The sequence below is a fragment of the Thermomyces lanuginosus genome (genome assembly GCF_041956635.1).
Source record: "Thermomyces lanuginosus strain ATCC 200065 unplaced genomic scaffold VTN49scaffold_31, whole genome shotgun sequence".
In the NCBI taxonomy this organism is placed as follows: domain Eukaryota; kingdom Fungi; phylum Ascomycota; class Eurotiomycetes; order Eurotiales; family Trichocomaceae; genus Thermomyces; species Thermomyces lanuginosus.
In genome coordinates this window covers 1,757,000-1,778,283 of record NW_027192365.1, presented here as the reverse complement: position 1 = coordinate 1,778,283, position 21,284 = coordinate 1,757,000, and the positions used below count along the sequence as shown (strand labels likewise).

General features: G+C 54.0%; 10 protein-coding genes across 10 annotated transcripts; 6 read left to right on the top strand and 4 right to left on the bottom strand.

Moving 5' to 3' along the window:
• Positions 1-2,155: 2,155 nt before the first annotated feature.
• VTN49DRAFT_4714 (uncharacterized protein) lies at positions 2,156-3,591 on the top strand (the record flags this gene model as incomplete). Its single annotated transcript, XM_069412691.1, has 3 exons — positions 2,156-2,569; positions 2,633-3,480; positions 3,537-3,591. The coding sequence occupies 3 exons, from the start codon at positions 2,156-2,158 to the stop codon at positions 3,589-3,591; spliced, it is 1,317 nt and encodes a 438-aa protein (XP_069267909.1).
• A 585-nt stretch (positions 3,592-4,176) lies between these two features.
• Positions 4,177-5,398, top strand: VTN49DRAFT_4713 (mitochondrial 37S ribosomal protein uS7m; the record flags this gene model as incomplete). The annotated part of the gene is made up of 2 exons (XM_069412690.1): positions 4,177-4,902; positions 4,970-5,398. The coding sequence occupies 2 exons, from the start codon at positions 4,177-4,179 to the stop codon at positions 5,396-5,398; spliced, it is 1,155 nt and encodes a 384-aa protein (XP_069267908.1).
• Positions 5,399-6,175: 777 nt separating this feature from the next.
• On the top strand, positions 6,176-6,699 carry VTN49DRAFT_4712 (uncharacterized protein; the record flags this gene model as incomplete). Its single annotated transcript, XM_069412689.1, has 4 exons — positions 6,176-6,244; positions 6,303-6,427; positions 6,503-6,537; positions 6,644-6,699. 4 exons carry the CDS (start codon positions 6,176-6,178, stop codon positions 6,697-6,699), a joined length of 285 nt encoding a protein of 94 aa, XP_069267907.1.
• Positions 6,700-6,722: 23 nt separating this feature from the next.
• On the top strand, positions 6,723-13,232 carry VTN49DRAFT_4711 (uncharacterized protein; the record flags this gene model as incomplete). Its single annotated transcript, XM_069412688.1, has 1 exon — positions 6,723-13,232. The coding sequence occupies one exon, from the start codon at positions 6,723-6,725 to the stop codon at positions 13,230-13,232; it is 6,510 nt and encodes a 2,169-aa protein (XP_069267906.1).
• Positions 13,233-13,419: 187 nt separating this feature from the next.
• VTN49DRAFT_4710 (uncharacterized protein) lies at positions 13,420-14,430 on the bottom strand (the record flags this gene model as incomplete). The annotated part of the gene is made up of 1 exon (XM_069412687.1): positions 13,420-14,430. The coding sequence occupies one exon, from the start codon at positions 14,428-14,430 to the stop codon at positions 13,420-13,422; it is 1,011 nt and encodes a 336-aa protein (XP_069267905.1).
• A 284-nt stretch (positions 14,431-14,714) lies between these two features.
• Positions 14,715-15,407, bottom strand: VTN49DRAFT_4709 (40S ribosomal protein eS8; the record flags this gene model as incomplete). Its single annotated transcript, XM_069412685.1, has 2 exons — positions 14,715-15,258; positions 15,334-15,407. The coding sequence occupies 2 exons, from the start codon at positions 15,405-15,407 to the stop codon at positions 14,715-14,717; spliced, it is 618 nt and encodes a 205-aa protein (XP_069267904.1).
• Positions 15,408-17,320: 1,913 nt separating this feature from the next.
• Positions 17,321-17,908, top strand: VTN49DRAFT_4708 (uncharacterized protein; the record flags this gene model as incomplete). The annotated part of the gene is made up of 1 exon (XM_069412684.1): positions 17,321-17,908. The coding sequence occupies one exon, from the start codon at positions 17,321-17,323 to the stop codon at positions 17,906-17,908; it is 588 nt and encodes a 195-aa protein (XP_069267903.1).
• Positions 17,909-18,119: 211 nt separating this feature from the next.
• Positions 18,120-18,809, bottom strand: VTN49DRAFT_4707 (uncharacterized protein; the record flags this gene model as incomplete). The annotated part of the gene is made up of 1 exon (XM_069412683.1): positions 18,120-18,809. The coding sequence occupies one exon, from the start codon at positions 18,807-18,809 to the stop codon at positions 18,120-18,122; it is 690 nt and encodes a 229-aa protein (XP_069267902.1).
• A 422-nt stretch (positions 18,810-19,231) lies between these two features.
• Positions 19,232-19,648, bottom strand: VTN49DRAFT_4706 (uncharacterized protein; the record flags this gene model as incomplete). Its single annotated transcript, XM_069412682.1, has 1 exon — positions 19,232-19,648. The coding sequence occupies one exon, from the start codon at positions 19,646-19,648 to the stop codon at positions 19,232-19,234; it is 417 nt and encodes a 138-aa protein (XP_069267901.1).
• Positions 19,649-20,536: 888 nt separating this feature from the next.
• On the top strand, positions 20,537-21,227 carry VTN49DRAFT_4705 (uncharacterized protein; the record flags this gene model as incomplete). The annotated part of the gene is made up of 2 exons (XM_069412681.1): positions 20,537-21,168; positions 21,221-21,227. The coding sequence occupies 2 exons, from the start codon at positions 20,537-20,539 to the stop codon at positions 21,225-21,227; spliced, it is 639 nt and encodes a 212-aa protein (XP_069267900.1).
• Positions 21,228-21,284: the final 57 nt, after the last annotated feature.

Below are 21,284 nucleotides of genomic sequence, written 5' to 3'. Positions count from 1 at the left end.
ACTACAAATTGACTTAGAATCGCCTGTGTTTTGTGAAGGCCATGCTGTCTCTGATGAGCTCCAACGAAAATTAAGCGTCCCTACCTCAATAGGTTCGAGGGAAGCCATCAATCAATCCTGATCTGGTGAGCAGACCAATGGGTGTCCTGGTGCTCATCTTATCGAAACCGTTTGGTGAATGTTCCGGGCATTCTTGGGTTGACTTCATGCTCGTAATCTCACAGACAAGCAACGGGATCAACATATGAGGATGGAACCACTACAACCGGAGGGCACCATTAAGCACTGGTTCTACATTCCACAACAACAGAGACGAAACACCACTGCTATTCCTTCCGATAAGAAATGGATGAACTGTAAGGACACCTCCAGTTACAACGATCAGTCTGAACTGCAAACGGAAGAACTTCAGACAGGGGATACTTATTATACATTGCTCCTTTTGACCGTGGTTTCCATGGTCTGACAGGAGAACGATCGGCATACCGCTCGGCCTTTTTATTCATTGAACAGCAGGGCGTCCAGTGATAGTTCTCCATGGTATCATCCATCAACTCCACGGAATGCCGGGAGCATTCTGCTAACACCGGGCCCGAATTGGGGGATCTGACGGATGCCCATGCAGGCTCTCTTCGAGAAATACTTTTTGATTGGAGAGGTTGATGAGTCGAAACTCGACTTGGTTCATCGGCGACTGGAAGAATGTCGGATTGAGTCCGCGGAATGGTCGGGTAGAATTGTCCAGATTGGAGTTTGGAGGGGCTGCAAAAGCTGGCGACTGAAGGATTGATCTACGATAGGTTTACGCCTGAGGCAGTGAATTTCATTTCTATCCATGCCGTATGATACGGGGTGAGCTGATGACGATGGAAGGCAAGCTAGCAATTCGAAGATACAAGCTTTAGCAGCTGTGCAATCAATCGGCCACCTCCTAATCTACGTCCCTCAACGACGATAACTTCGAGCTCGCTATTCCTTGGTGAATTGGAGAGGAAGACTCAAACTCGAGGAGGTTCCTCAACGACTCAAGCAATACTATCAAATGAAGACTACGGAGTGGTCCGATGCCATCGTCTGAATCAGACAGTGAACCTTTCGGACGGACTGCAGAAGGTTGCGGCTGCAGGGTTGATTTCTGGCGGGCTCAGTGAAGGCATAGCACAGCTGGTCTGTCTGAGTTGCCTTTCTGGTAGAGCTAATTAAGCGTACTGTCCCCATTGAGCGAGCTCCTGTCACGTGGTAAATCGGCCGGTCGAACTCCTTCCTCACCAGGTTAAGTACTGTAGTGGATATTTTCCGAGGGCTTATCGCGTTATCGCCATTGATCCATCGCAGCATGGGGAATGCTTGGCTGCCTTGGCATGTCTGTGCGGAGAGCAACTGCATCTGAGCGGTTCACTGATGTTGCTCGCCATCCAAGAATTGGGCTGAGGAAGAAAAGTCGACTGCGGACGATGGACTGCTGAGGCGCGATGGTCAATGGGCACATGCTGCGGTCTGTCCACCAAGATTGGCTGGAACAAAAGGGGGAAAAATTCTTGGAAAATTTTGTAAAGGCAGCCAGCCACTGAGGCGAAGCCACGGATTGAGATTGAGGCTGTGCTTCGATCTGCGTTTCATCTCTTTGGGCGCTTGGGGGAAGAAAACCTTGCGAAGGGCTGGTTTCTGTCTCGATTTTCTGCCATTGATTGAATTCTGAAGGAATGCCAATTGGGGATTCCCATTCACCCAGGATCATTTGCGCCCCGGTCATTGTTATTAGTCGTCGCTCGTTCGAATCTTTTTTGGATCGATTCCTCTTCCATACAGAATCGCTTCGATTCCATCGGTTTGTGTTGTTTTTTTGATCGATGATCGATTTTTAGGGTTCATGTAAGTATGCCCACCGACTCCGCCAATTGGTGGTGCCACAACTGCATCAAGCCTTGGGCCATTGGACTTGGTCTGCAGCCCGTGTTCGGGACGATGCGGAGCACACTAGGTATGACCGGACCGGCACACCGTCTTTGTGTGCTGGCACGACTGAATTTTCGGGGCTGCATGGAAAGCATCATGGTCGCATCACGGTCCTTGCAATGCTCTCTGCTGACGGCTGGTCTCTCTCTTTTAAATCCACCAGTAATCCATCCAAGGCCGCTTTCGCTCGGATCGCATCATGACGGGAAACGGGTATATCGAGCCGGATGAGCGCACGACGCTGCTTCCGCGTGCGCGTTCGCATCATCGCCGCCATAGCTCCCGCCTCTCTCGCATTTCCACCACTACCACCGCCGATCATCCCTGGTTGAAGGATTCCCGCTTCTGGGTGCGGTGTCCCGCGCAGGTCGCGAACATCGTCTGGGTGACGCTTATGAGCAATTATGTTCATGTACTGCTGGTCTTTGTCCCACTGGGGATCATCGCTGGTGCGCTGAAATGGAGTCCGTCCGCCGTATTCACGCTCAATTTCTTCGCCATTATGCCCCTGGCGTCGTTGTTGAGCTTCGCCACCGAAGAGCTGGCGGCGGTGATGGGACAGACGCTGGGGGGGCTGATGAATGCGACGTTTGGGAATGCAGTTGAGTTGATTGTACGATCACTCCAAGAGACACTGCCATCATTTAATCGAGGAGTTCCCGCTGACTCGGAGTAGGTGAGCATTGTCGCGCTCAAAGACAACCAGATCCGTGTCGTTCAGGCCAGTATGCTGGGCAGTATCCTCTCCAACATCCTGCTCGTGCTGGGCTGCTGCTTCCTGGCGGGTGGGCTGCGCTATCATGAGCAGAGCTTCAATTCCACCGTCGCCTCCACCATGTCATCTCTGATGGCCGTGGCATCGGCGTCCCTGATCATCCCCGCCACGCTCTTCGCTGCGCTGTCCAGCTCCTATGACGCGGATTCGGAAACCACCAGGAACAACATCCTTTTCCTCTCGCGCGGCACCTCGATCATCCTCCTGGCGCTCTATGTCATGTATCTGTACTTCCAACTTCGCTCGCATAATGATCTGTTCGAAGATGTCCATGCAGAGGAATGTCCCAGCGAGGAACTGGGCGAGGAGCATCAGGAGGAAACGCACATTCTCAACCCTTTTGCCGCGGGTATCGCTTTGATTGTGGTCACCATCCTGGTCGCAGTGTGCGCAGAGTACCTGGTAGGCAGCATCGAGGGCATCGTCGAACGGACGGGAATGAGCCGAACCTTTATCGGTCTCGTCCTCATTCCGATCGTCGGCAATGCCGCCGAGCATGTCACGGCCATTGTTGTTGCCTACAAGAACAAGATGGACCTTGCCATCGGCGTCGCCATTGGTAGCAGTCTGCAGATCGCTCTTTTCGTGACCCCGTTCCTTGTTATTTTGGGCTGGATCCTGAATGTGGAGATGACGCTACATTTCCACATTTTCGAAACGATGGCCTTTTTCATCTCGGGACTCGTGGTCACTTTGCTGATTCAGGACGGCAAGTCGAACTACCTGGAGGGAGGGCTGTGCCTGGGAATGTACGTATTCATCATCCCCGTGGTCCTTCCACTGCTGACGAACTTCTTTGCTCCAGGTACCTCATTCTTGCCATTGCCTTCTATGTTTACCCGGATGATGTGCCTCAGTAGTTCGGTTTGTACGGCGGTGCTTATCCGTTTTTCTAACTGTCGTTCATTTAGTCCCTTTGACTATGTTTTGTGGCATGACCAACTGGGTTGTACATGCCGCCCGGAAACCAACCATCGATCTTTTCTCTTTGTTTACTTCGATCTCGGCTACTCCAGATACTTCCAATCCCTGCGATACCCTTGGGTGGCTTCACTCCATCTTGCTAGGCTTGAATTAGTTACTCCTGAGTGGATCTAGAATCCACGACAACGTCGTCATCGTAATGATGTGCCACGGTGAATTCAAAGAATAAACGCTCGCGTAGGCCAGAGCATACGTCTGAAATCCATTGCATGCCTGGGGTACGACAGTCTGGAAGGCATGTAGAACGAATACCTATTGGAGGACTCTGGATGGGGTTGTCAAATCTGAGCCAATCATATTACTCTTATCACGTGACTTAAAATCGAAGATTCTTGGAACCACCAAAAATCCTGTTAGCAGATCACGTCGGCGACGACAATTGGAAGAGCAGGGATTGGGAGGACGCCGAGTCTAGGATTCAAGCTTGATCGGATCGCGCACTGCGTCGACCGACAGCTGAGATGCCGGCCCGTCTCAATCTGTTCACGGCTCGACGAGCCGCCTCAATTCTTCGGCAGCCATACCACAGCAGCCATGCCCGGGCTGCTGTAGAGCGAACAGCTCCGACATTGTGCATTCGTTCGAGACCAATTGGACCGTCGGCAACACAACAACGACGACTGCAGTCGAATGGAGCCCCCAAACGCGAAATCCCCGAAGATCCCGTTGCGGAGCGACCAAAGGGCCCGACAGAGGATCCGCTTCCATCGGCACCTGAAGAGGCCGCGGCGGTGGACAAGGTGCTGAGCGGGAAGAAATGCGATGGCACTTTGTCGGGCACACCTGAAGAGGAGCAGGGGACGCCCGTGGATGAGATTTTCCGCCGCGATCAGGAAGCGATGAAGTATGCTCCTAAGGTGTTCCAAAATCAAGGAGGGCAAGGACAAGGACCTTCTGGAAGCCGGTCGTATTCGACTTCGGCGCGATTGCATCAGCAACTGCAGAAGAATCCTGAGCAGGATGTGAATGCCTCGGCCGCCGGCGAACAGGAGGACAAGTCGGTGGAGGTGGTGGCCAACATGATCAGTCGTGCGACGGAGCAGGCAATTGAGAATCAGACGGGGTTGAAGTTTCAGATGCCTCCGCCGCTGCCGCGGTCGGAGAATGTGCGGAGTCGGTATGATCCGGTGGTGGAACAGTTTACGAAGCTGATGATGCGGGACGGGAAATTGAGTGTTGCGCAAAAGGTCCGTCTTTGATTTTTCCATTTTTATCGTTGATATGCCTAGACTGACAAGCCGCTCTGGTGTGCAGAACATGTCCATCATCCTCGACCACCTGCGTACATCTGCGCCGCCCAAGATCGACCCCCGTCGACCGCTTCAGACCGCCCTTCCCCCGCCCCAACTGCCTCTCAATCCCATTCTGTACCTGAACCTCATCGTCGATTCGGTGTCGCCACTGATTAAGATCCGACAGCAAAAGGGTCTGGTTGGTGGTGGTGCCTCGGTGCCGGTCCCTGTGCCTCTGGCTCAGCGCCAGCGACGGCGGACCGCCATCAAATGGATCATCGATGCGTCGGATAAGCGCAAGGACACCAAGTTTGCGACGCGCGTCGCCAACGAGCTCCTTGCCGTTGCTGAGGGCCGCAGCGGCGTGTGGGAGAAGCGTGAGCAGGTGCATCGGACGGGTGTTGCTGGACGGTCGAATCTGCAGCTCAAGCCACCGGGCAATTTCCGTTGATCGATGCATCTCTCTGTTCATGTCTTTTTGTGGCCGTTTCTGTACTATTAGCTTTCCAATGTGAGCATGTCTGTAGTCAGATTTGGTAGCAATTCTTGTATTCTATGGAATTGACATCGTAAAACTCGTAAAAATCGTAAAACCGGGGATATTCACCCGATTCTGCTACCATGTTAACTTTTTTTTTTTNTTTTTTTTTTTTTTTTTGCATGCTGTATGCATTGCAATGGATCCGTCGACGGTTTCAGGTTTCAAGGCAAAACTCGGGCAAATCCCCAACGGCCGCAACACGAACCACCGCTGTTAAGTCGCTTGGTGGATGGCTGATGATCACTGAATCGGCTGGTTCCGAACGGTTCGAAGATCCGATCTCTAGTATATAGTGGCCAGTTGATCCGTGCGGGCTCATTCTTCATTCCTCCTGTTCTCTTGATCGCACATGGGATCAGTCCGGGGCAATTCGTCCCGTGCATGATTGATCCATTTGCAGATTAAGTTCTAACCCTACTCGTCATCTTCTCCGTCATGAGTAGCTGTTCTTTTGCCCACAGGTTGAACTGTTCGCTCCCTTGGATGAACGTGATTGTACCAGTCATTCCCATTTGGTTCGCAGTCGATGTATTACACTTAACTGGATCCAGTAATGTTGCATTGAATTCGGAAACCATGTGCAGCAAATGTGAGCTCCCTCCCCCCCCCCTGCAAAATCCATCAGACTAACCAGATTGGAAATCGCAAATCCTGTCCGTGCATTGGCATTGGTCCACTGCCGACCCGATGACCATTCAGGAAAAGCGCGGATCGTGTTTGGCTGCCCCTGGGCCTCCCTCAATCCATCCGCGGTTTGTAACCCCCCGTATTGAACAAAAATCTCAGGTTCAGCGAGGAGAAACTGACGACGCAGTCGAAGCTCGCGTCAATCGGATCGCGGTCTGCGTGGCTCGGCAGCCGCTCTGAGATCTGCCCGGTTCGAGTCGACGGAATCTATGGATGTGAATTGATTGATCTAATCTTAATACGTGCCCATAGGTAGGCGGTTCCGTTCTCTCTCCTCAAGACATGGTATTTGTGCTGGCCCCCGTTTCTAATCCCGCTTCTGCGTAGTTATACTCGTCGTGTAATTCTTCAATTCCTCCTCTGTACGTCTGATTGCCTTGTCGCCTCTGCATGTCGTCCAATCCTCGGGATTTGCTCTTGATCCGTCGCTTATCGGAGAGGTCTTGTGCTGTCCTCACGGATTCTCAGTGCCATTGCGTCCACGACCCCTGAGCATACGCGTTCCAAGACTTCCAAAATCATAGGGGGAAGGAAAAAAGAAAGCAGAATGCCCTGGCGGCCTCTGCCTCGCATTGCTTTCGCCGTCGCCATCTACCCCTTCCAGCCCTCCTCCCCCGCTGATCTGCCGCTTGAACTGGGCGACGAGCTGTACATTATCGAGCAGGGTGGCGCCAATGGCTCGTGGTACCGCGGTTACTTGGTCGCGCCGCCGTCGCTCCTGGCCGGCTTGACCTCCGTGAAGGGCCAGACACTGGAGGCGCGCGTGTTCTCCGGCATTTTCCCCGCCAATTGTGTCGAAATTCGAGAGTACTTGGGGGAGACGGAGGGCAAGAAAGTGCTGGAGAATGGGCAGCGGACAAGCACGTTAACGAACGGAGTCAATCACGCGGGAGACGATGATGGGTCCGGCCGGCAGTCCACCGCCGCCTCGCCGCGGCCGGGCTCGATCCCCCTCACCCCGCTCACCGTCATCGCACCGCGGGATCCCGATGCGCCAAAGCCGCCGGCGCCCGTGCCAATGCTGAAAATCGGCGATGAGACCCCGACGTCGTACGAGGAGCCGCTGGTCGACGAGATTGCGTCCTGCCTGCGCGAGTGGCATTCGACGAATCTGCACGAGTTGCTGTTGTCCCGTCGGTATGGCGATCTGGAGAAGATGGCACACATTGTGCAGGAGCTGGACCTCGCCCGGCGGCAGCTGCTGCACAATGTGCTCACCGCGCACGAGAAGGAGGCCGTGCGCCAGGCTACCGTCTGGAACCTGGTGCGAGGGAACAAGATGCTCACGGGCGAGGTCATTGTGCGGGATCCGAAACAACGCGGACGCTTGCTGACTGCCGACGACTCCGCCATCGAGCTGTCCAAGCTGCAGTCGGAGATGAGCATGCTGGACAGCGACCCCAACCAGCAGACCGACCCCAACTCAATCCACCATGTCCTGCTCGAAGTCAAGAACGTCTCGGGCCTGTCTTCGGGTCCGATGACGTTGTCGATTCATCTCGCGGCCAAGGCGGAGAATGGGCGCCTGAAGCGCATGTCGGAGACTTTTCTGCTGGATATCCCGAGCCTGGAAGGCTTCTTCTGCGCGGCGAATAGCACCAAGCTCAAGACGCTCTTCACAGAACTCTGTGCCGCCGACTTGGGAGACGGCACTGGTAGTCAAACCCAGCTGTATTTGGTGATCATGGTGCAGACGGCCGCGCCCCCGCGGACGGCGCGACTGCCTGCCGGGCGTTCGGGCGGCTCGCGCGATGGCAGCCTGGCCAGCCGCGGCGTGGCGACGCTTAACAGTGTCAAGGGCAGTGTTCGCGCGCGGAGAAGTATGTATTTCCGCATGTTGGATTCGTCGATCATCGGCGGGGATCAGAGCCAGTCCAAGTCCTCGCGCTCCGGGTCTCAGCAGCAGGAATCGGGTAAGGAAACTCCACGGCCACGGCCGAGCACGAGCGATTCAAGTAGCAGTCGAAGAAGCCGTACGGACAGCGTGAGCAGCAGTACCCAGGAAGTGCTGGTCCCGCGCACTGTCGGAGTCGGGCTGGTCGACATTGCCCACATCATCAGGCAGCACAGGGACACCGAGCTTAGCCTCAACGTCTGGTCGCCAGTCGACGAATTTCAGGAGGAGGAGGAGCAAGAGGAAAACAACGAGGCAATGGATGAACTTGTGCGCAGTCTGCTCACCAGTACTTCCGGTCGTTACGCACGATGCCGTGCGGCGCAGCGGATCCAAGTTCACGTCTATCCGTTCACGAATCCCGACGCCGATGCCCTTGTACGCACAAACCCTACCATGATGCACAATGTCACGCAGACCCGGAGGATGGGCTTCCCTGCTGCGCCGTCGACCCCGCGATCAGACATCTACCTGACCATCTCGCGCCCCAACTTGCCTTACAACGGATTCTTGTCGCATCCGCAGTCCGGTCTGGTGCCCATCCCGACGAACACCAGTCTGCGAAATCTCCAGCTCACGTTGGAGGTCCGCAATTCCAGCGGTCATCGAATCGATCGCTGCGTCTTTGCGGCCTCGAACCTTCCGGGACACACCGCATGGCGGACCACGGCGACCGAGCGGGACCAGGCATGGGACCAGACGGTTCGGTTAAAGATCCCCGCCGATCAAGTCGCGGATGCGCATGTCATCATGAGCATTGCCGACGGCCCGGAGTTCCCATTTGCGCTGTGCTGGCTGCCGCTGTGGGATGAGCAGGCCTTTGTGCAAGACGGACCGCACACACTGCTCTTGCACGCCTACGACAAGGTAACGTCGCATGTCGACGAGGAGGGCCGCGGCGCATACATGGACCTCCCCTGGAGCGCCGTCAGCCGGCCGCCCCACGGCAAAGGCGAGTCCGTCGTGGGCAACCACATGGCTACCCTGCAGGTGGAGACGACGCTATGCAGCACGGAGATCTCCCAGGACCAGGTTATCCTGGGCCTGATCGACTGGCGCAATAAGCCCGGCGACGAGGTGCTGGAGCTGCTCCGCCGGCTTCTGTTCGTGTCCGAGATCGAGATCGTCAAGCGTTTGCGGGACGTGTTTGACGCTCTGTTTGACATTCTCGTGGAAAACGCCGGTAGTGACGATTTCGAGGATCTCATCTTCAACGCCTTGGTCACAGTTCTGGGCATTGTCTACGATCGTCGATTCAATCTGGAGCCTCTTGTCGACCACTATATCGAGAATCAGTTCGACTGTCCGTACGCCACGCCATCTTTGATGCGCAGCTACCTGCGTCTGTTGACCAACGGAGACTCTCTGCAGCAGTCCCGCCAGCTGCGCGCCGCGTTCAAGGTCGGGCGACATCTTCTCAAGTTCATCATCATTAATGCACGGGAACAGCACAAGGGCAAGGAGAATGGCGTTGTGGTCAGGCAGATTCAGCCGTCGTTTAACCGGGATCTGCATGCCATTTTTGGCTCCCTGGAAACTCTGATGAGGAACCCGTCTCCGGCAATGGTTGGGACCAAGACGCTCGTCGTGCAACGCTTCCATACATGGCTTCCGGAGTTGGTCGGTGTTTTGAGCAACGACGAGATTATCATGATTGCCTTGAGCTTCATGGACGCCTGCAGCGACGTCAAGGGCTTGTTGGTTCTCTACAAGCTAGTGTTGATACAAAACTACACCCGGCTGGAGATCTTCTCGTCCGGCGCTGAGCGCAATACGCTTGTATCGAGCTGCATCAGCTGGCTTGATCCCTACTGGGGCGCGACCAATGAAGTGTCCGACCAGTACCGAGATCAGGTCCGCCTGTGTGCGTCCATCGTGGCCGAGCTGCTCAAGCAGCCGGACCCTCAGCTCTACGCCTTTATGGACAAGATTGTGGCATCGTACTGCGCGATTGCCCTGGAAGGGGTCGAGGAGACCAACTACCTTTCGATGTTGTACAGCAAGACCTTCCCGTTCCAGGTCAAGAGCTCGGAGCGCTCTCAAAAGTTTGACGAGGCATTGGTCGAGCTGGCTGGTTTGATGGCCGCGATCTCCAACATCCCCGAGCCAAAGCTGCCCAATCTCAAGCATGAAGACATGGCTACCTTCCTTTCTAACGCGCTCGAGGCGTACAAGTCGATCATCAGCTGCGAGGCGTTCCCCGAGGACTGGCTCAGCGTTCACATCTACCATCACCGCGCGACGGTCAAGGGTCTCGAGCACATTGCGTCCATGTTGATGCAATCTTTCCTGCCACCGCCGGATGACGCAGACCGTTTCGATACAAAACTCTGGGAGCTGTTCTTTGTGACGTTGCTGAAGGTTGTCTCGAGTGACGCCCTCGCCTTGGAGACGTTCCCCGAGCAAAAACGCCGTGCGGTGTGGAAGATTGGTGGCGATGTTCGGGAACAAGGCGCGGAGCTTCTGCGGCAAACCTGGGAGGCCATTGGCTGGGAGCCGAGCGAGGAAGGAAAAGCCAAGTACGGCCTGAAGAAGCTCGGAGGATACCAGGTGCAGTACGTGCCAAACCTGGTCCCTGCAATCATCGAGCTGTGCCTCAGCGTGCATGAGGGCCTGCGACACGTGGCCGTGGAAGTGCTGCGGACGATGATCATCAGCGAGTGGGATCTGAACCAGGACCTCAGCATCATCCAGTCAGAGATTGTGACCAGCCTCGATGCACTCTTCCAGACGAAGCAGCACATGACGGAAGGTGTCACGCAGAAGCTGTTTATCAATGAGCTGCTCGACCTGTTTGAGCCTATTGCAGAAGTGGACGATGCGCTGGCCGCGGACGTCAAGGGGCTCATTGCGACAATGGACGAGCTGCTGAGTCTGTTGGTTGCCTGCCATAGTGGAGGAATCACTGAGAGCCTGCATCGGCTACGGCTCATGGAGTTTATGAAGGACATGGATCGGGAGGATATCTTCATCCGTTACGTGCACGAACTGGCGCAGTCGCAGGCCGCTGAGCGCAACTACACGGAGGCCGGCCTTGCCTTGAAGTTCCACGCCGATCTCTACACCTGGGACACGACGCGGCTGGTGCCCGCGCTGGCGAACCCGCCGTTCCCGGAGCAGACGGCGTTTGAGCGCAAGGAGGCTCTGTACTTTGCGATGATCCAGCACTTTGAGGACGGCAAGGCATGGAGTCACGCGTTGGCGTGCTACAAGGAGCTGGCGGAGCAATACGAGCACGCGGTGATTGACTTCGCAAAGCTGTCCCGAGCACAGGGATCAATGTCCCGGATCTACGAGGCGATTGTCAAGGAGCCGAAGCAGTTCCCACGGTACTTCCGCGTCTCCTACCGCGGTCTGGGCTTCCCGCCCACGCTGCGGGACAAGCATTTCATCTTCGAGGCGTCCCCCAACGAGCGCATGGCGTCGTTTACGGACCGCATGCAGAAACTCCACCCGGCGGCGCAGATTGTGTCCGGCGGAGAGCCCGAGGATCTTGAGGGACAGTACATCCAGATTGGAGCCGTCAGCCCGCATCGCGATGTGATGCATCCCGTGTATCAGCGATCCAAAGTGCCGCATCCTGTGCGGGAGCATCTCCTCATCTCGCAGCCGACGCGCTTCTCCTTTACGTCCAAGCGCCATACCGGCAATGTCGACGTTCGGGAGCAGTGGGTTGAAAAGACCATCTACACGACGGCGGAGCCCTTCCCCAACATTCTCCGGCGCAGCGAGATCGTGTCGACGGAGGTCGTGGAGCTGTCGCCGCTGTCGACGGCCATTGAGCGCACGTGGCGCAAGACTCAAGAGCTGCTACTTCTGGAGCAGCGGGCGATTTCGGGCCAGGACTCGAGTCTGTCCAATCTGACGGATGCGCTGATGCAGCTGCTGGAGCTGGGTTCGGCGCCGACGAGCTGTGTGGCTCTTTACCGGCAGTTTTTGATCAACGAGAACGAGACCGCAGAGCGTGAAGAGAAAGATGGACAAGAAGAGGGAGAACATCAACAAGAACAAGAAGAAGAAGAAGACGCCGAGGAGAAGCCGATGGATCCCTTGGAGAACGCACTGGCGGTGGCCTTGATCGATCACGCGCTCACAATCAAACACTGCTTGTCCCTGTATTCACGGCCGGCGCACCAGGCCACACAGGCGGAACTCACACGCCGTCTGGAAGAGGCGTTTGGCCCAGAACTCGCAACACTAGCGACCCTACCGCCGATGACACCGTCGAGAAGCTCATCCCGCGGCCTCGGCACCAGCCATCGGTCAACACCGCTTGCCAACGGCATCCGAGCAGGGCAAACGGCCAGTTCCGATGGAAGCCTCGGCCCCCGAACAGCTCGATCCAACAGCCGGCGACATATCACGAAGCCGTCGATCGGCCGAATCAGCATCGTCAACCCGTTCAAGCGAGTGAACCACATAGCGACAGGCTCAATCGCGACGACATGGACTGCCGGACGACACAGGGCCGGGTCCAAAGCAACAACAACGCGGCCGTCAATGGAACGACAACGGTCGCACGACTACTGCGAGGACGACGCGGTGACGGTGCACTCGCGGGCGACGAGCGTGTCGCGGACACGCAGCGAGAAACGACGCAGCTGGTTTGGTGGTGGAGGCGAGCGGTCCGGCCGAACACACCAGCAACACAAGCCAGCCGCATCCGTCGCGTCGGAGGACGTCGCCGGCGGCGATACGGAGCAGCGTCAGCATTTCTACACGCGGGCGCGCAGCGCAACATCCCGGTCCGCCAAGTCGGGCAAATCGCAGGATGAAAACAGCTACGCGCGCCAGCACCAGCAGACCACCACACAGCGGCTGGAGACGAAGAAGAGCACGCAAGCACTATCAGACTGGGGCGAGGGCGACACAGCGCTGCCCCGAACATCGAACGTGAATGTCACTGTTGACGACCGCCCTACTTGGGACAATCCGGTGGCTGTACATCATCCACGACCAAGTGAGGAATATACCCAGGAGCCGCCGCAGACTCAGTCACAGCTACAGTCGCATTCACACAGCATTAACGTTGGAGCTGTACGAGACACCGTGATAAAGCGGTTCAGTCAACTGAAAGGCACCGTTGGACGCAAGACGAGCCGATTACATATGCGTGATGGGATGAGTCGAGGAGGGATCACGGAGGTTGTTCGCGAGGAGTGATTTTTTTTCATGCTCAATGATTCTTTCAATCCTTTTTTTTTATTCAATTCCTTGCCCATATACCTTATTTTTTTGACTTGTATGTATCATGTACTTGTGACTACTTATTTTCGTTGTACAGTATACCATACATAGCATTTACTTATATACCTAGGTAGTTTATGAATCTATCATCCATACGATGGTTTCAATTTGAAGCCTTTGGAAGGTCCAAATCAATCAACCACGGCGCATGCTCCGGGCGATACTTTACGGACAACACGCTCGCATTGACAAACAACGTCTCCTCGCGATGTCGTAGCGGCCGTTGCGCATCGCTCGACACATCAAGCTTGCAACACCCTTCCCTCCGTGCAGCGTCCATATCCGGCACAATCCTCTCCCCTTCCTCCGGCTCCCCCCACTCATCCTTTTTTCCGTCCTTCCCCCAGTCATATCTCACCGCACCAAACCCTTCATGGATATGCCCAAAAACATGCAGCCGGGGTTTCACCCTCGACGCCAGCCCCCTCAACCCGGGACACCCCACCGACTGTCCGAGATTCGACGGCGCAGTCCACGGATTAGCAGTCTCGTCGAGGAACCCATACGGCGGGCCATGCGTGAGCATAATATCCACCCCTTGTTCTGGGTTGATCCCGAGCCGACCGAGGTCCTTGTATCGCTTCTCCGCCACACTGGGCGGATACTGGAATGCCCAATCCCCATATTGAGGGGTGTATGGCGATCCCCAGATAGTGAACTTTGCCCCATTCCGGGTTAATGTAAACGTGCGTGCCTTCTCGGATTCATCGAGGTAGACAATCCCCGCGGCTCTTGCTTCCGGCCCCGTCCACAACGATTTAATCCCCTCGGGAGTATCCTCCCAATCCTCCTCGTTAGCCGTATGCCGTCGTGGTTTCGAATATCCGCGGAATCGGAAATCATAATCGCGACGTGTTCGGTAGAACCCTTCGTCAAGTCGGATATCGTGGTTCCCCGCAATGACGAGCTTGAGTTCCGCGTCGAGCGTGCAGAGGAAGTTCCGCATCGCAACGTGCTCCTCCCGCCGGCTGAGCCTTGTTAGGTCGCCGGCGTGGAGGACGATGTCGGCGCGGGGTAGTGGTTCCCGGTAGGCATGGGTGGTGTCGGTGCTGGGGAAGGGGAGCGTATTGTGGGTGTCGGAGAGGCAGAGGATGCGGGTTTTGACGGTGGACATTGTTGTTCTCTAGTTGTAGGTGAAGTGTGGATGAGGTTAATTAAGGGAGGGGAAGATTGGTGTGGGTGATATGCTACGAGTACTCCGTAGTCATTGGCGCTAGCGTCATGTCAATGGATCTACCAGATGATTCCTAGGCGTACATTTGCGATAGCTTCTATCTAGCTACCAATGCACTTCATCAAGCATGGCATTAACAAACTCCGGTCCCGATCCGTCCCGTACATACGTTCTTTTTTTTGAGAGGAAGGACAAAAAGAAACCCGTCAATTCTTTCAATGGATCTACTTCCGGATCGCACGCTGGTAGAAAGCCAACTCCTCTCCCTCCAGAATGTAACCATCCGCACGACCGCTCTGGCCGGGCCGGGACGAGATGATGGCGTACAGACGACCGGCCTCGAACTGGCGCTCCAGCGCAGGCTCGACCTTGCCGTGGGCGGCGTATCGCGCGGCCTGCTTCTTCTCAACGCTCTTGCTCTTCTTGGTCTCGGTGGCACCAGCGCCCTCAGCACCAGCCTTCTGCTGGCGTCGGCGACCCAGCGGCTGGCCGTAGTGCGCCTCGTACCATTGTCGGAACGGCGCAGCGTCGATTTGCACCACGGCAGACTTGGTCAGCGTGTTGGTCCGGACCAGCTCGTTGTTCGACGGGTGGTACACCACCCCGATCACGCGGGTCTTGCGCGAAATCCCCTCGGATCCCCACGAGAAGTTGCCCGAGTCCAGACGCAGCGCGCGGTACTTGGTGTTACCACCCCGGGTCCGCACAAGGTGGATGCGCTTGGGGCCGATACGCGTGTTGGCCGGCTGACGACCCTTCTCGAAGGCTCTGCAGGAAAAATTCCATTAACACTATGTCCCAACCCTCTCCCGATGGCATTTTCTTCGATTTGTTCGGTCGTACCTCTTCTTGCGGTATTGGGCGCGCTTCGCTCCGCTAGCCGAGCGCTTGTGACGGGAATCACGCGAAATACCCATGTTGGCGGTTTATGGACGGGACCACTGTACACCGTTAGACTATTTCCAATGCATGGAAGAAAAAGGAATGCCGGCCGGCAATCGTGCTTATTCAATGTGTAGGCATAGCAGTCCATATTCAATTTGCATCCGTAGCAAATAAAACCACCCACACGCACAATCGAACGGCACGGCCCAATTCCTGCAAAAACGGACGGAATAAATAAATAACACTAACCTCGTATCCTGTAGTCCTTCACCAGAACAGCGCGACGAGGGTCGAAGGGGCGGAGTGGTGATCGAGTCGGAAGGTTTGCTTTGCGGTCTTTGAATTTCGCACTGTGGCTCGCTTGTCGAAATTGCCCTCTCCGAAAGTGCGCGCTAACCATGTAGGGTTAGTGGGCTTGTAAATCACGTGATTTACTCTGACCTCAGGGTCCACTTCCACCCAAGGCACCCTTTTACTTGCAGAGATTCTTTTCTCCAACGACTGGGTATTGTATGTCTATGCGATTAAAAATCTCAGCAGCGATTGAATCCATCCTGATGATTTATTGCAGTTTCAATGTACCATCCGCATGCCCGAAGTTCAGCGGGGCTCGCACCGATTTCAGCGAACCAGCGCGTGAACTGAATCATCCCTTGAAAGGCTGTTTATTGACAAGCTGGCAGAGCATACAACCTGACATTACGTCCTGACGACTTGTACCCCGTGATAGTCCATGAACGGAACCCATAATAGTCTGGTGTAGTTAAGCGACAACAAAACATAGACTTGACGAAACTCCTTTATCGAGGCGGAACAACTTTCAATCGAGAATAGGGCGCCGTTTTCAAAACGATCCTTCAAGGCGCTCTGACCGGAAGACATTCTAGATGATAAGAGTTGCCAGCCAAGTCCTTCCTTGACCGGAGTAGATTACTTTCAGTCCTCCAATCGATTAGTCCGTCGACAACGTAACTCGTCTAACGGCGTCATCGAGAACAACATAATTGAAACTCGCCACATGTCATGCCGTGTCGCGACGAAGTTACAGCAACCATAAGCTCTGTTGGACATCTCTCACCGCTGTGCCGAAAGGAAAGGTCTGACTCTGGAAGCGACAACAGGACAGATTCGGCCTTAGTATTTTGATATCATGGGCTCCTTGCCTCTCGAAGTCCTGCTTCAGATTGTGAAGTATCTGGATTCAGAAGATGTTGTCCGAAACCGGACGGTGCGCATTTTCCACTCTTTGTTGCAATTGCTTCATATTTTGACAGGCTGGGCCCTTCTTAGGTCTCAAGACAATGACGTTTTATGTTCTCGAGCGACACAATCACCAGGCCTCTTTTGCCCCCAACACTTCTGTTCCTGGGCGTAGAGGGTACAGATGATGCTGCTGCCAATGCGATGAATTATTTCAAATGGCGACATGGTTTTCAATATGGTCGACCTTTAAGAATATGTTTCTTCCACTGCACGGAATGCAACGAGTGCCCGATTCGATGACTTGCTGTTCACGGCTGCTGTTCTTATCGAACTCGAACAAAGTGGAAATATTGGATTTTGAAGCTGGAGAGAAATCGATTTTTACAAATGGAGATGCAGAACACGTTTGGATTAAGAAACTCTACGCGTCTGATCGCTATCTTGCTGCTATCGTTAGTCCAATATATGAGAACACGATACTTTATCTTGTTGAGGTCGGCTAACTGTACATAGCCCCGGCCGCAGCTATAGATATGGTGGCATGGGAAATTTAAACATCAGAGCGTCGTGTATTAGGAAACCTCCCTTCTCCTTGCCCCACGGTTTCTATTGGCAAGGACAAAATGGTCGTACTTTGCCTTGATACTTGGCTACTAATCATAATGTTTACGTTTGAGGTCGCGTCCAAGGAATCATCAGGTCTAACCGTCTGTACTCGTGGCGCCTAGATGCGGCTGAGGACATGCTGGTGACGTTCCGAGTCCACTGGTACTTGGATCCGCTGAGCGGAGAGCAGTCCAAGTGGACTTTAGCCGGGCAGCTGCTGGAAAGAAAAGAATTTGACCTCTCCTTACCGGACCGTCATTTGCGCTATTTTGATGTCAAACAATTCGATACCTCCGGTAGGCATACCCATGGCCACAAGACGCTGAGACGCCTGCGTCTTATGGACAGCAAACATGATACGATCGACCTCATTTACGACCACGTCATCGACAAGATGAGCGTTCGATGGAACCACTGCGTCCAGCTGTCCACAAAGCACGATCCATACGACAAGTTTTGCGGCGCCTTTCTCACTTCCGACATTGTCTATCACTGGAACAGCCTTCACAGGCGACTCGGGATCTTTGACGCGGACAACGGGACAATCACATTGCATCCTTACCAATTGGATATCCGAGAGAGCTCGGCTCGCTCGCTTCTTGACTCTCCATCCCCCAAAGACTGGGATGAACTTAAGAAACTTAAAAACACATGTTTGTACCCTTCGGTGACCGTGAGGTCTTTGGCATGGTTAGCAAGACGGCATCCAGTTATGGATCTTTAATCCAAACTTTGTCCCCAACATTCCGGTGCGGAGCATTTTCTGGCAATCGAGGAGAGCGATAAGATGGCGAGATAAGCCATGAATGTACATGCATACCTAGCAGTGCAACAGCAGTTGAGGCAGACACAGGGTTTACACGACCGGTGTTGACTGTACAGGTAATTGGAGTTTACAAATACAGTAACTTGCTTTGATTTCGCGTTCAAGCCGCCTATTCCCTCTTAAACACCGGCTTATGCTGCTGTTGCCTGTCCCTTTTCTCCTGCACAATCGCATCGAATCGCTTCATGCAGGTAACACCCTCAATAAAGATATTGATCGTCCACGCCCACCACAGCCTCGAGAAAAGCGGCACACGGTGCGGCCGAAGCTTGTAGATTGCTATATACGTAGCCTCTGTCAAATGGATTGCCGTCATAATCGTAATGAGCAACGGCTGGATCGTATAACAGAACCACGCAAAGGGTGGTACATGCCGAAACAGCACCCGATGCATGAGCGACCCCTCGACAAAATTACCCCGACGGGCAAACAATGCAAACGTCACCAAGCAAGCGGTGAAGACCATGGCGGGGAAGCCGGTTGGCCCGCGGTATTCGGTGACAGCTATATCGGAGAGGTTCAGGGCAGCGAGGCAGTGGTGGTGCATCTCGACGGTGCGTTTCCGAACCTGATCGAAAGATGACAGCGGTGGGTTGAAGGGGACGAAGAAATGTGTCTTATCGACGGTGGATATACGCAACCCGGCCAATTGTACTTCCTCTAACCGCGCGGTGGCTGCGCGTCGTGGGTTGACTTTGCAGTAGACACGCAGGTACATGGCGAGCGAATCTTGATGGTCGCGGTTCATGTGTTCGATAATCCGCCGCTGTAGAGCGGCAGCCTGGCTTGTTTCAGACATTGTGCCAATTGCAAATGGCAGTGACCTAATCAGGGACCTTAAGACACCTTGATGGTTTTTTTTTTTTTTAATGGCTTGGGGTCAGGAGGAACTGTCGTGGAGCTGGACCCTCAAGCTAAGATGCAGGTGCTCAGAGCTTCTCCACCAATCAGAGACGAAATCGGTCGCTCACTGTAGTTACTTTCCAATTTGGGCACTCATTAATACTTGATCCTCGGTTCAACTCCATCTCGAAAGAAAACAGAACGAGCTTTGATTGAAATCAATGTTGAATACACGAAATCGTCAAACAGTGATGAATGAATGCAAACCCAACGTCAATAAAACTCCGACAGAGACCACTAACGTATCCCGTTCATGCGCTGTTAAGTACTGTCTCGTCAGCCAAAACCAATTAGAAACCATTAATCGAGCACAGCCACTCACATCAATGCCAGTGTCAAATCGCCGTGTATCCTGGCCCTCAATTCCACCTCAATTTCTATATTCAAGTCCAGCCTCAGTCTCAGTCCGTCGTCTTCGTCCTTATCAGGCTTGGGCTCTTCTCTCTCAAAGGATAGCCCGGTAGGACCGAAGATGCTCTGCTTTTTCCTTCCGTATGGCGTGACGGCATACTTTTCGCCCGCGGAATCGTAGTACCTCTCATCATCATCATCATCATAATATCTTTCTTGTAGATTTTTCGGCTGCCGTTGTCGCCGTCGTCGTGGTGGGGGTGGCGGTGGCTCTGGTTCCCATTCGTCCGAGTATAGTTCTCCCTCGGAGGACAGGTAGTCGTCTAGCTGCTTATCGCGAGAGGGACGTTGTTGGGTCTTCCGTGGCTTTTCTGCGGTTGCCATTGTGCTATAGTCTTCGAAGGACACTAATTATTTCGAAGGAGGATTGGAAGGGATCGATGGTTGAGGATGGTGTCTCTTTTAACAACAATAGCTGGGAAGGCTTAGCGATATCCTTCAACTACAAATTCTTCAAGCCCCATATCTAGCTAGATGACGTGATGCAGATTGCCAGTACTATGGATAGAACATCTACAAGCGCGTCATATTGCCGGACTAATCTGGACAAAATCAAGCTCAGGAACCGCTAATCCTCCACGACGATCATTTCGATAGGCTAGATGTATATGCACGAAGACGTCACTCAGTAGCATCGAGACCATGGCCATTTCAATCAAACTTCTCAAAGACCGCCTCCTCAGTCGTTTAGTCCTATCAGGTTCGATTTCGAGCGTAATCTCCAGCAAAACTAGGCGAGCTCCACGGGCCGTCCCATGGAACAGAGACAAATCTGAACTCTAAATTCCTCCTGTCATAAAGTAATTTCGTCCTGATTCTCCCTTTGCAGTAAGGGCACAAAAAAGCACAACCTGTTATGCATCCTCGGGAAGAGAAGAAATTAGGGCTGACGTCATCAATCAACCAATCAAATCGTGCAAAAGTGACCCAAACCCTAATTTTATGCAAATGTCAAACCCCCAGACGTCATCTATGATTTTTAAACCATGCATACTGTATCATCCGGATGAATGCAGCTGACATTGGGAAGCCGCCATGGAAAGGCGATGATGTTATGTTCCATAGATAGAGATTTTGTTGTCCAAAGGGTCGTATCTGACTGATAGGCATGATTATAAAATCCGTCAAAGATAACAACCCGTTGGAAAAAGATCGTAGGACTTAAATTCTTGCGCAAAAACCGCCTCACAGGTACATATATACCCTGATACTATGCCCGCCAACGAACAAAACACCGACTCGGAAAGCCGAAGCCCTTCGCGAGACGGGGTAGGAGATCAAGCTCGATCCACATCCCCCGACCAAAAGCGACCATCGCGAAAGAAATCCCAACCAGAAAATCTTGAGAACGGCGAGACGCAGAGCGAATCCGAGTTCTCCACCGAATCTGAGCAAGAACGAGAGAGAGCCCAACCGCAGCCGCAGCGGGAGAAACCCCGTCGCCGGTACCGAGGGCACGACACAGATGATACAGAAGAGATCCCTCGTCACAACGGTTCCCTAGATAAGTCCGGAAGACGGCGTCGTCGGCCCCAACAGAAAGAACGACAGCAAAATGGTCCCCTCCGCGGTATCGATTCCGCCCTCCAGGAAGACGCCGTAACAGGAACTACCAATGCCGTGCAAAACACAGCTGGGAGAGCTGTCAACGGCGCCACGGACACCGCGGGAAGGGTGCTCCAGGGAGGCGCTCTCGGTGGCAGGAATCGGGAACGGCAGACTAAGAAGAAGGAGGATGACGATGACGGAAAGAAAGATCAGTTGCGGCTAAGGCTCGACTTGAATCTTGATATCGAGGTGGAGTTGAAGGCTAGGATTCATGGAGATTTGACGTTGGGTTTATTGTGAGTTTACTTCTTTCCCTAAGAAGAATCGAGCTGACGACCTTGTTCATAGGAATTGATCGAGTGTTACCTGGACAGGATTGGCGTTCTGCTTTTTGGTCGGTAATGATTTAGTC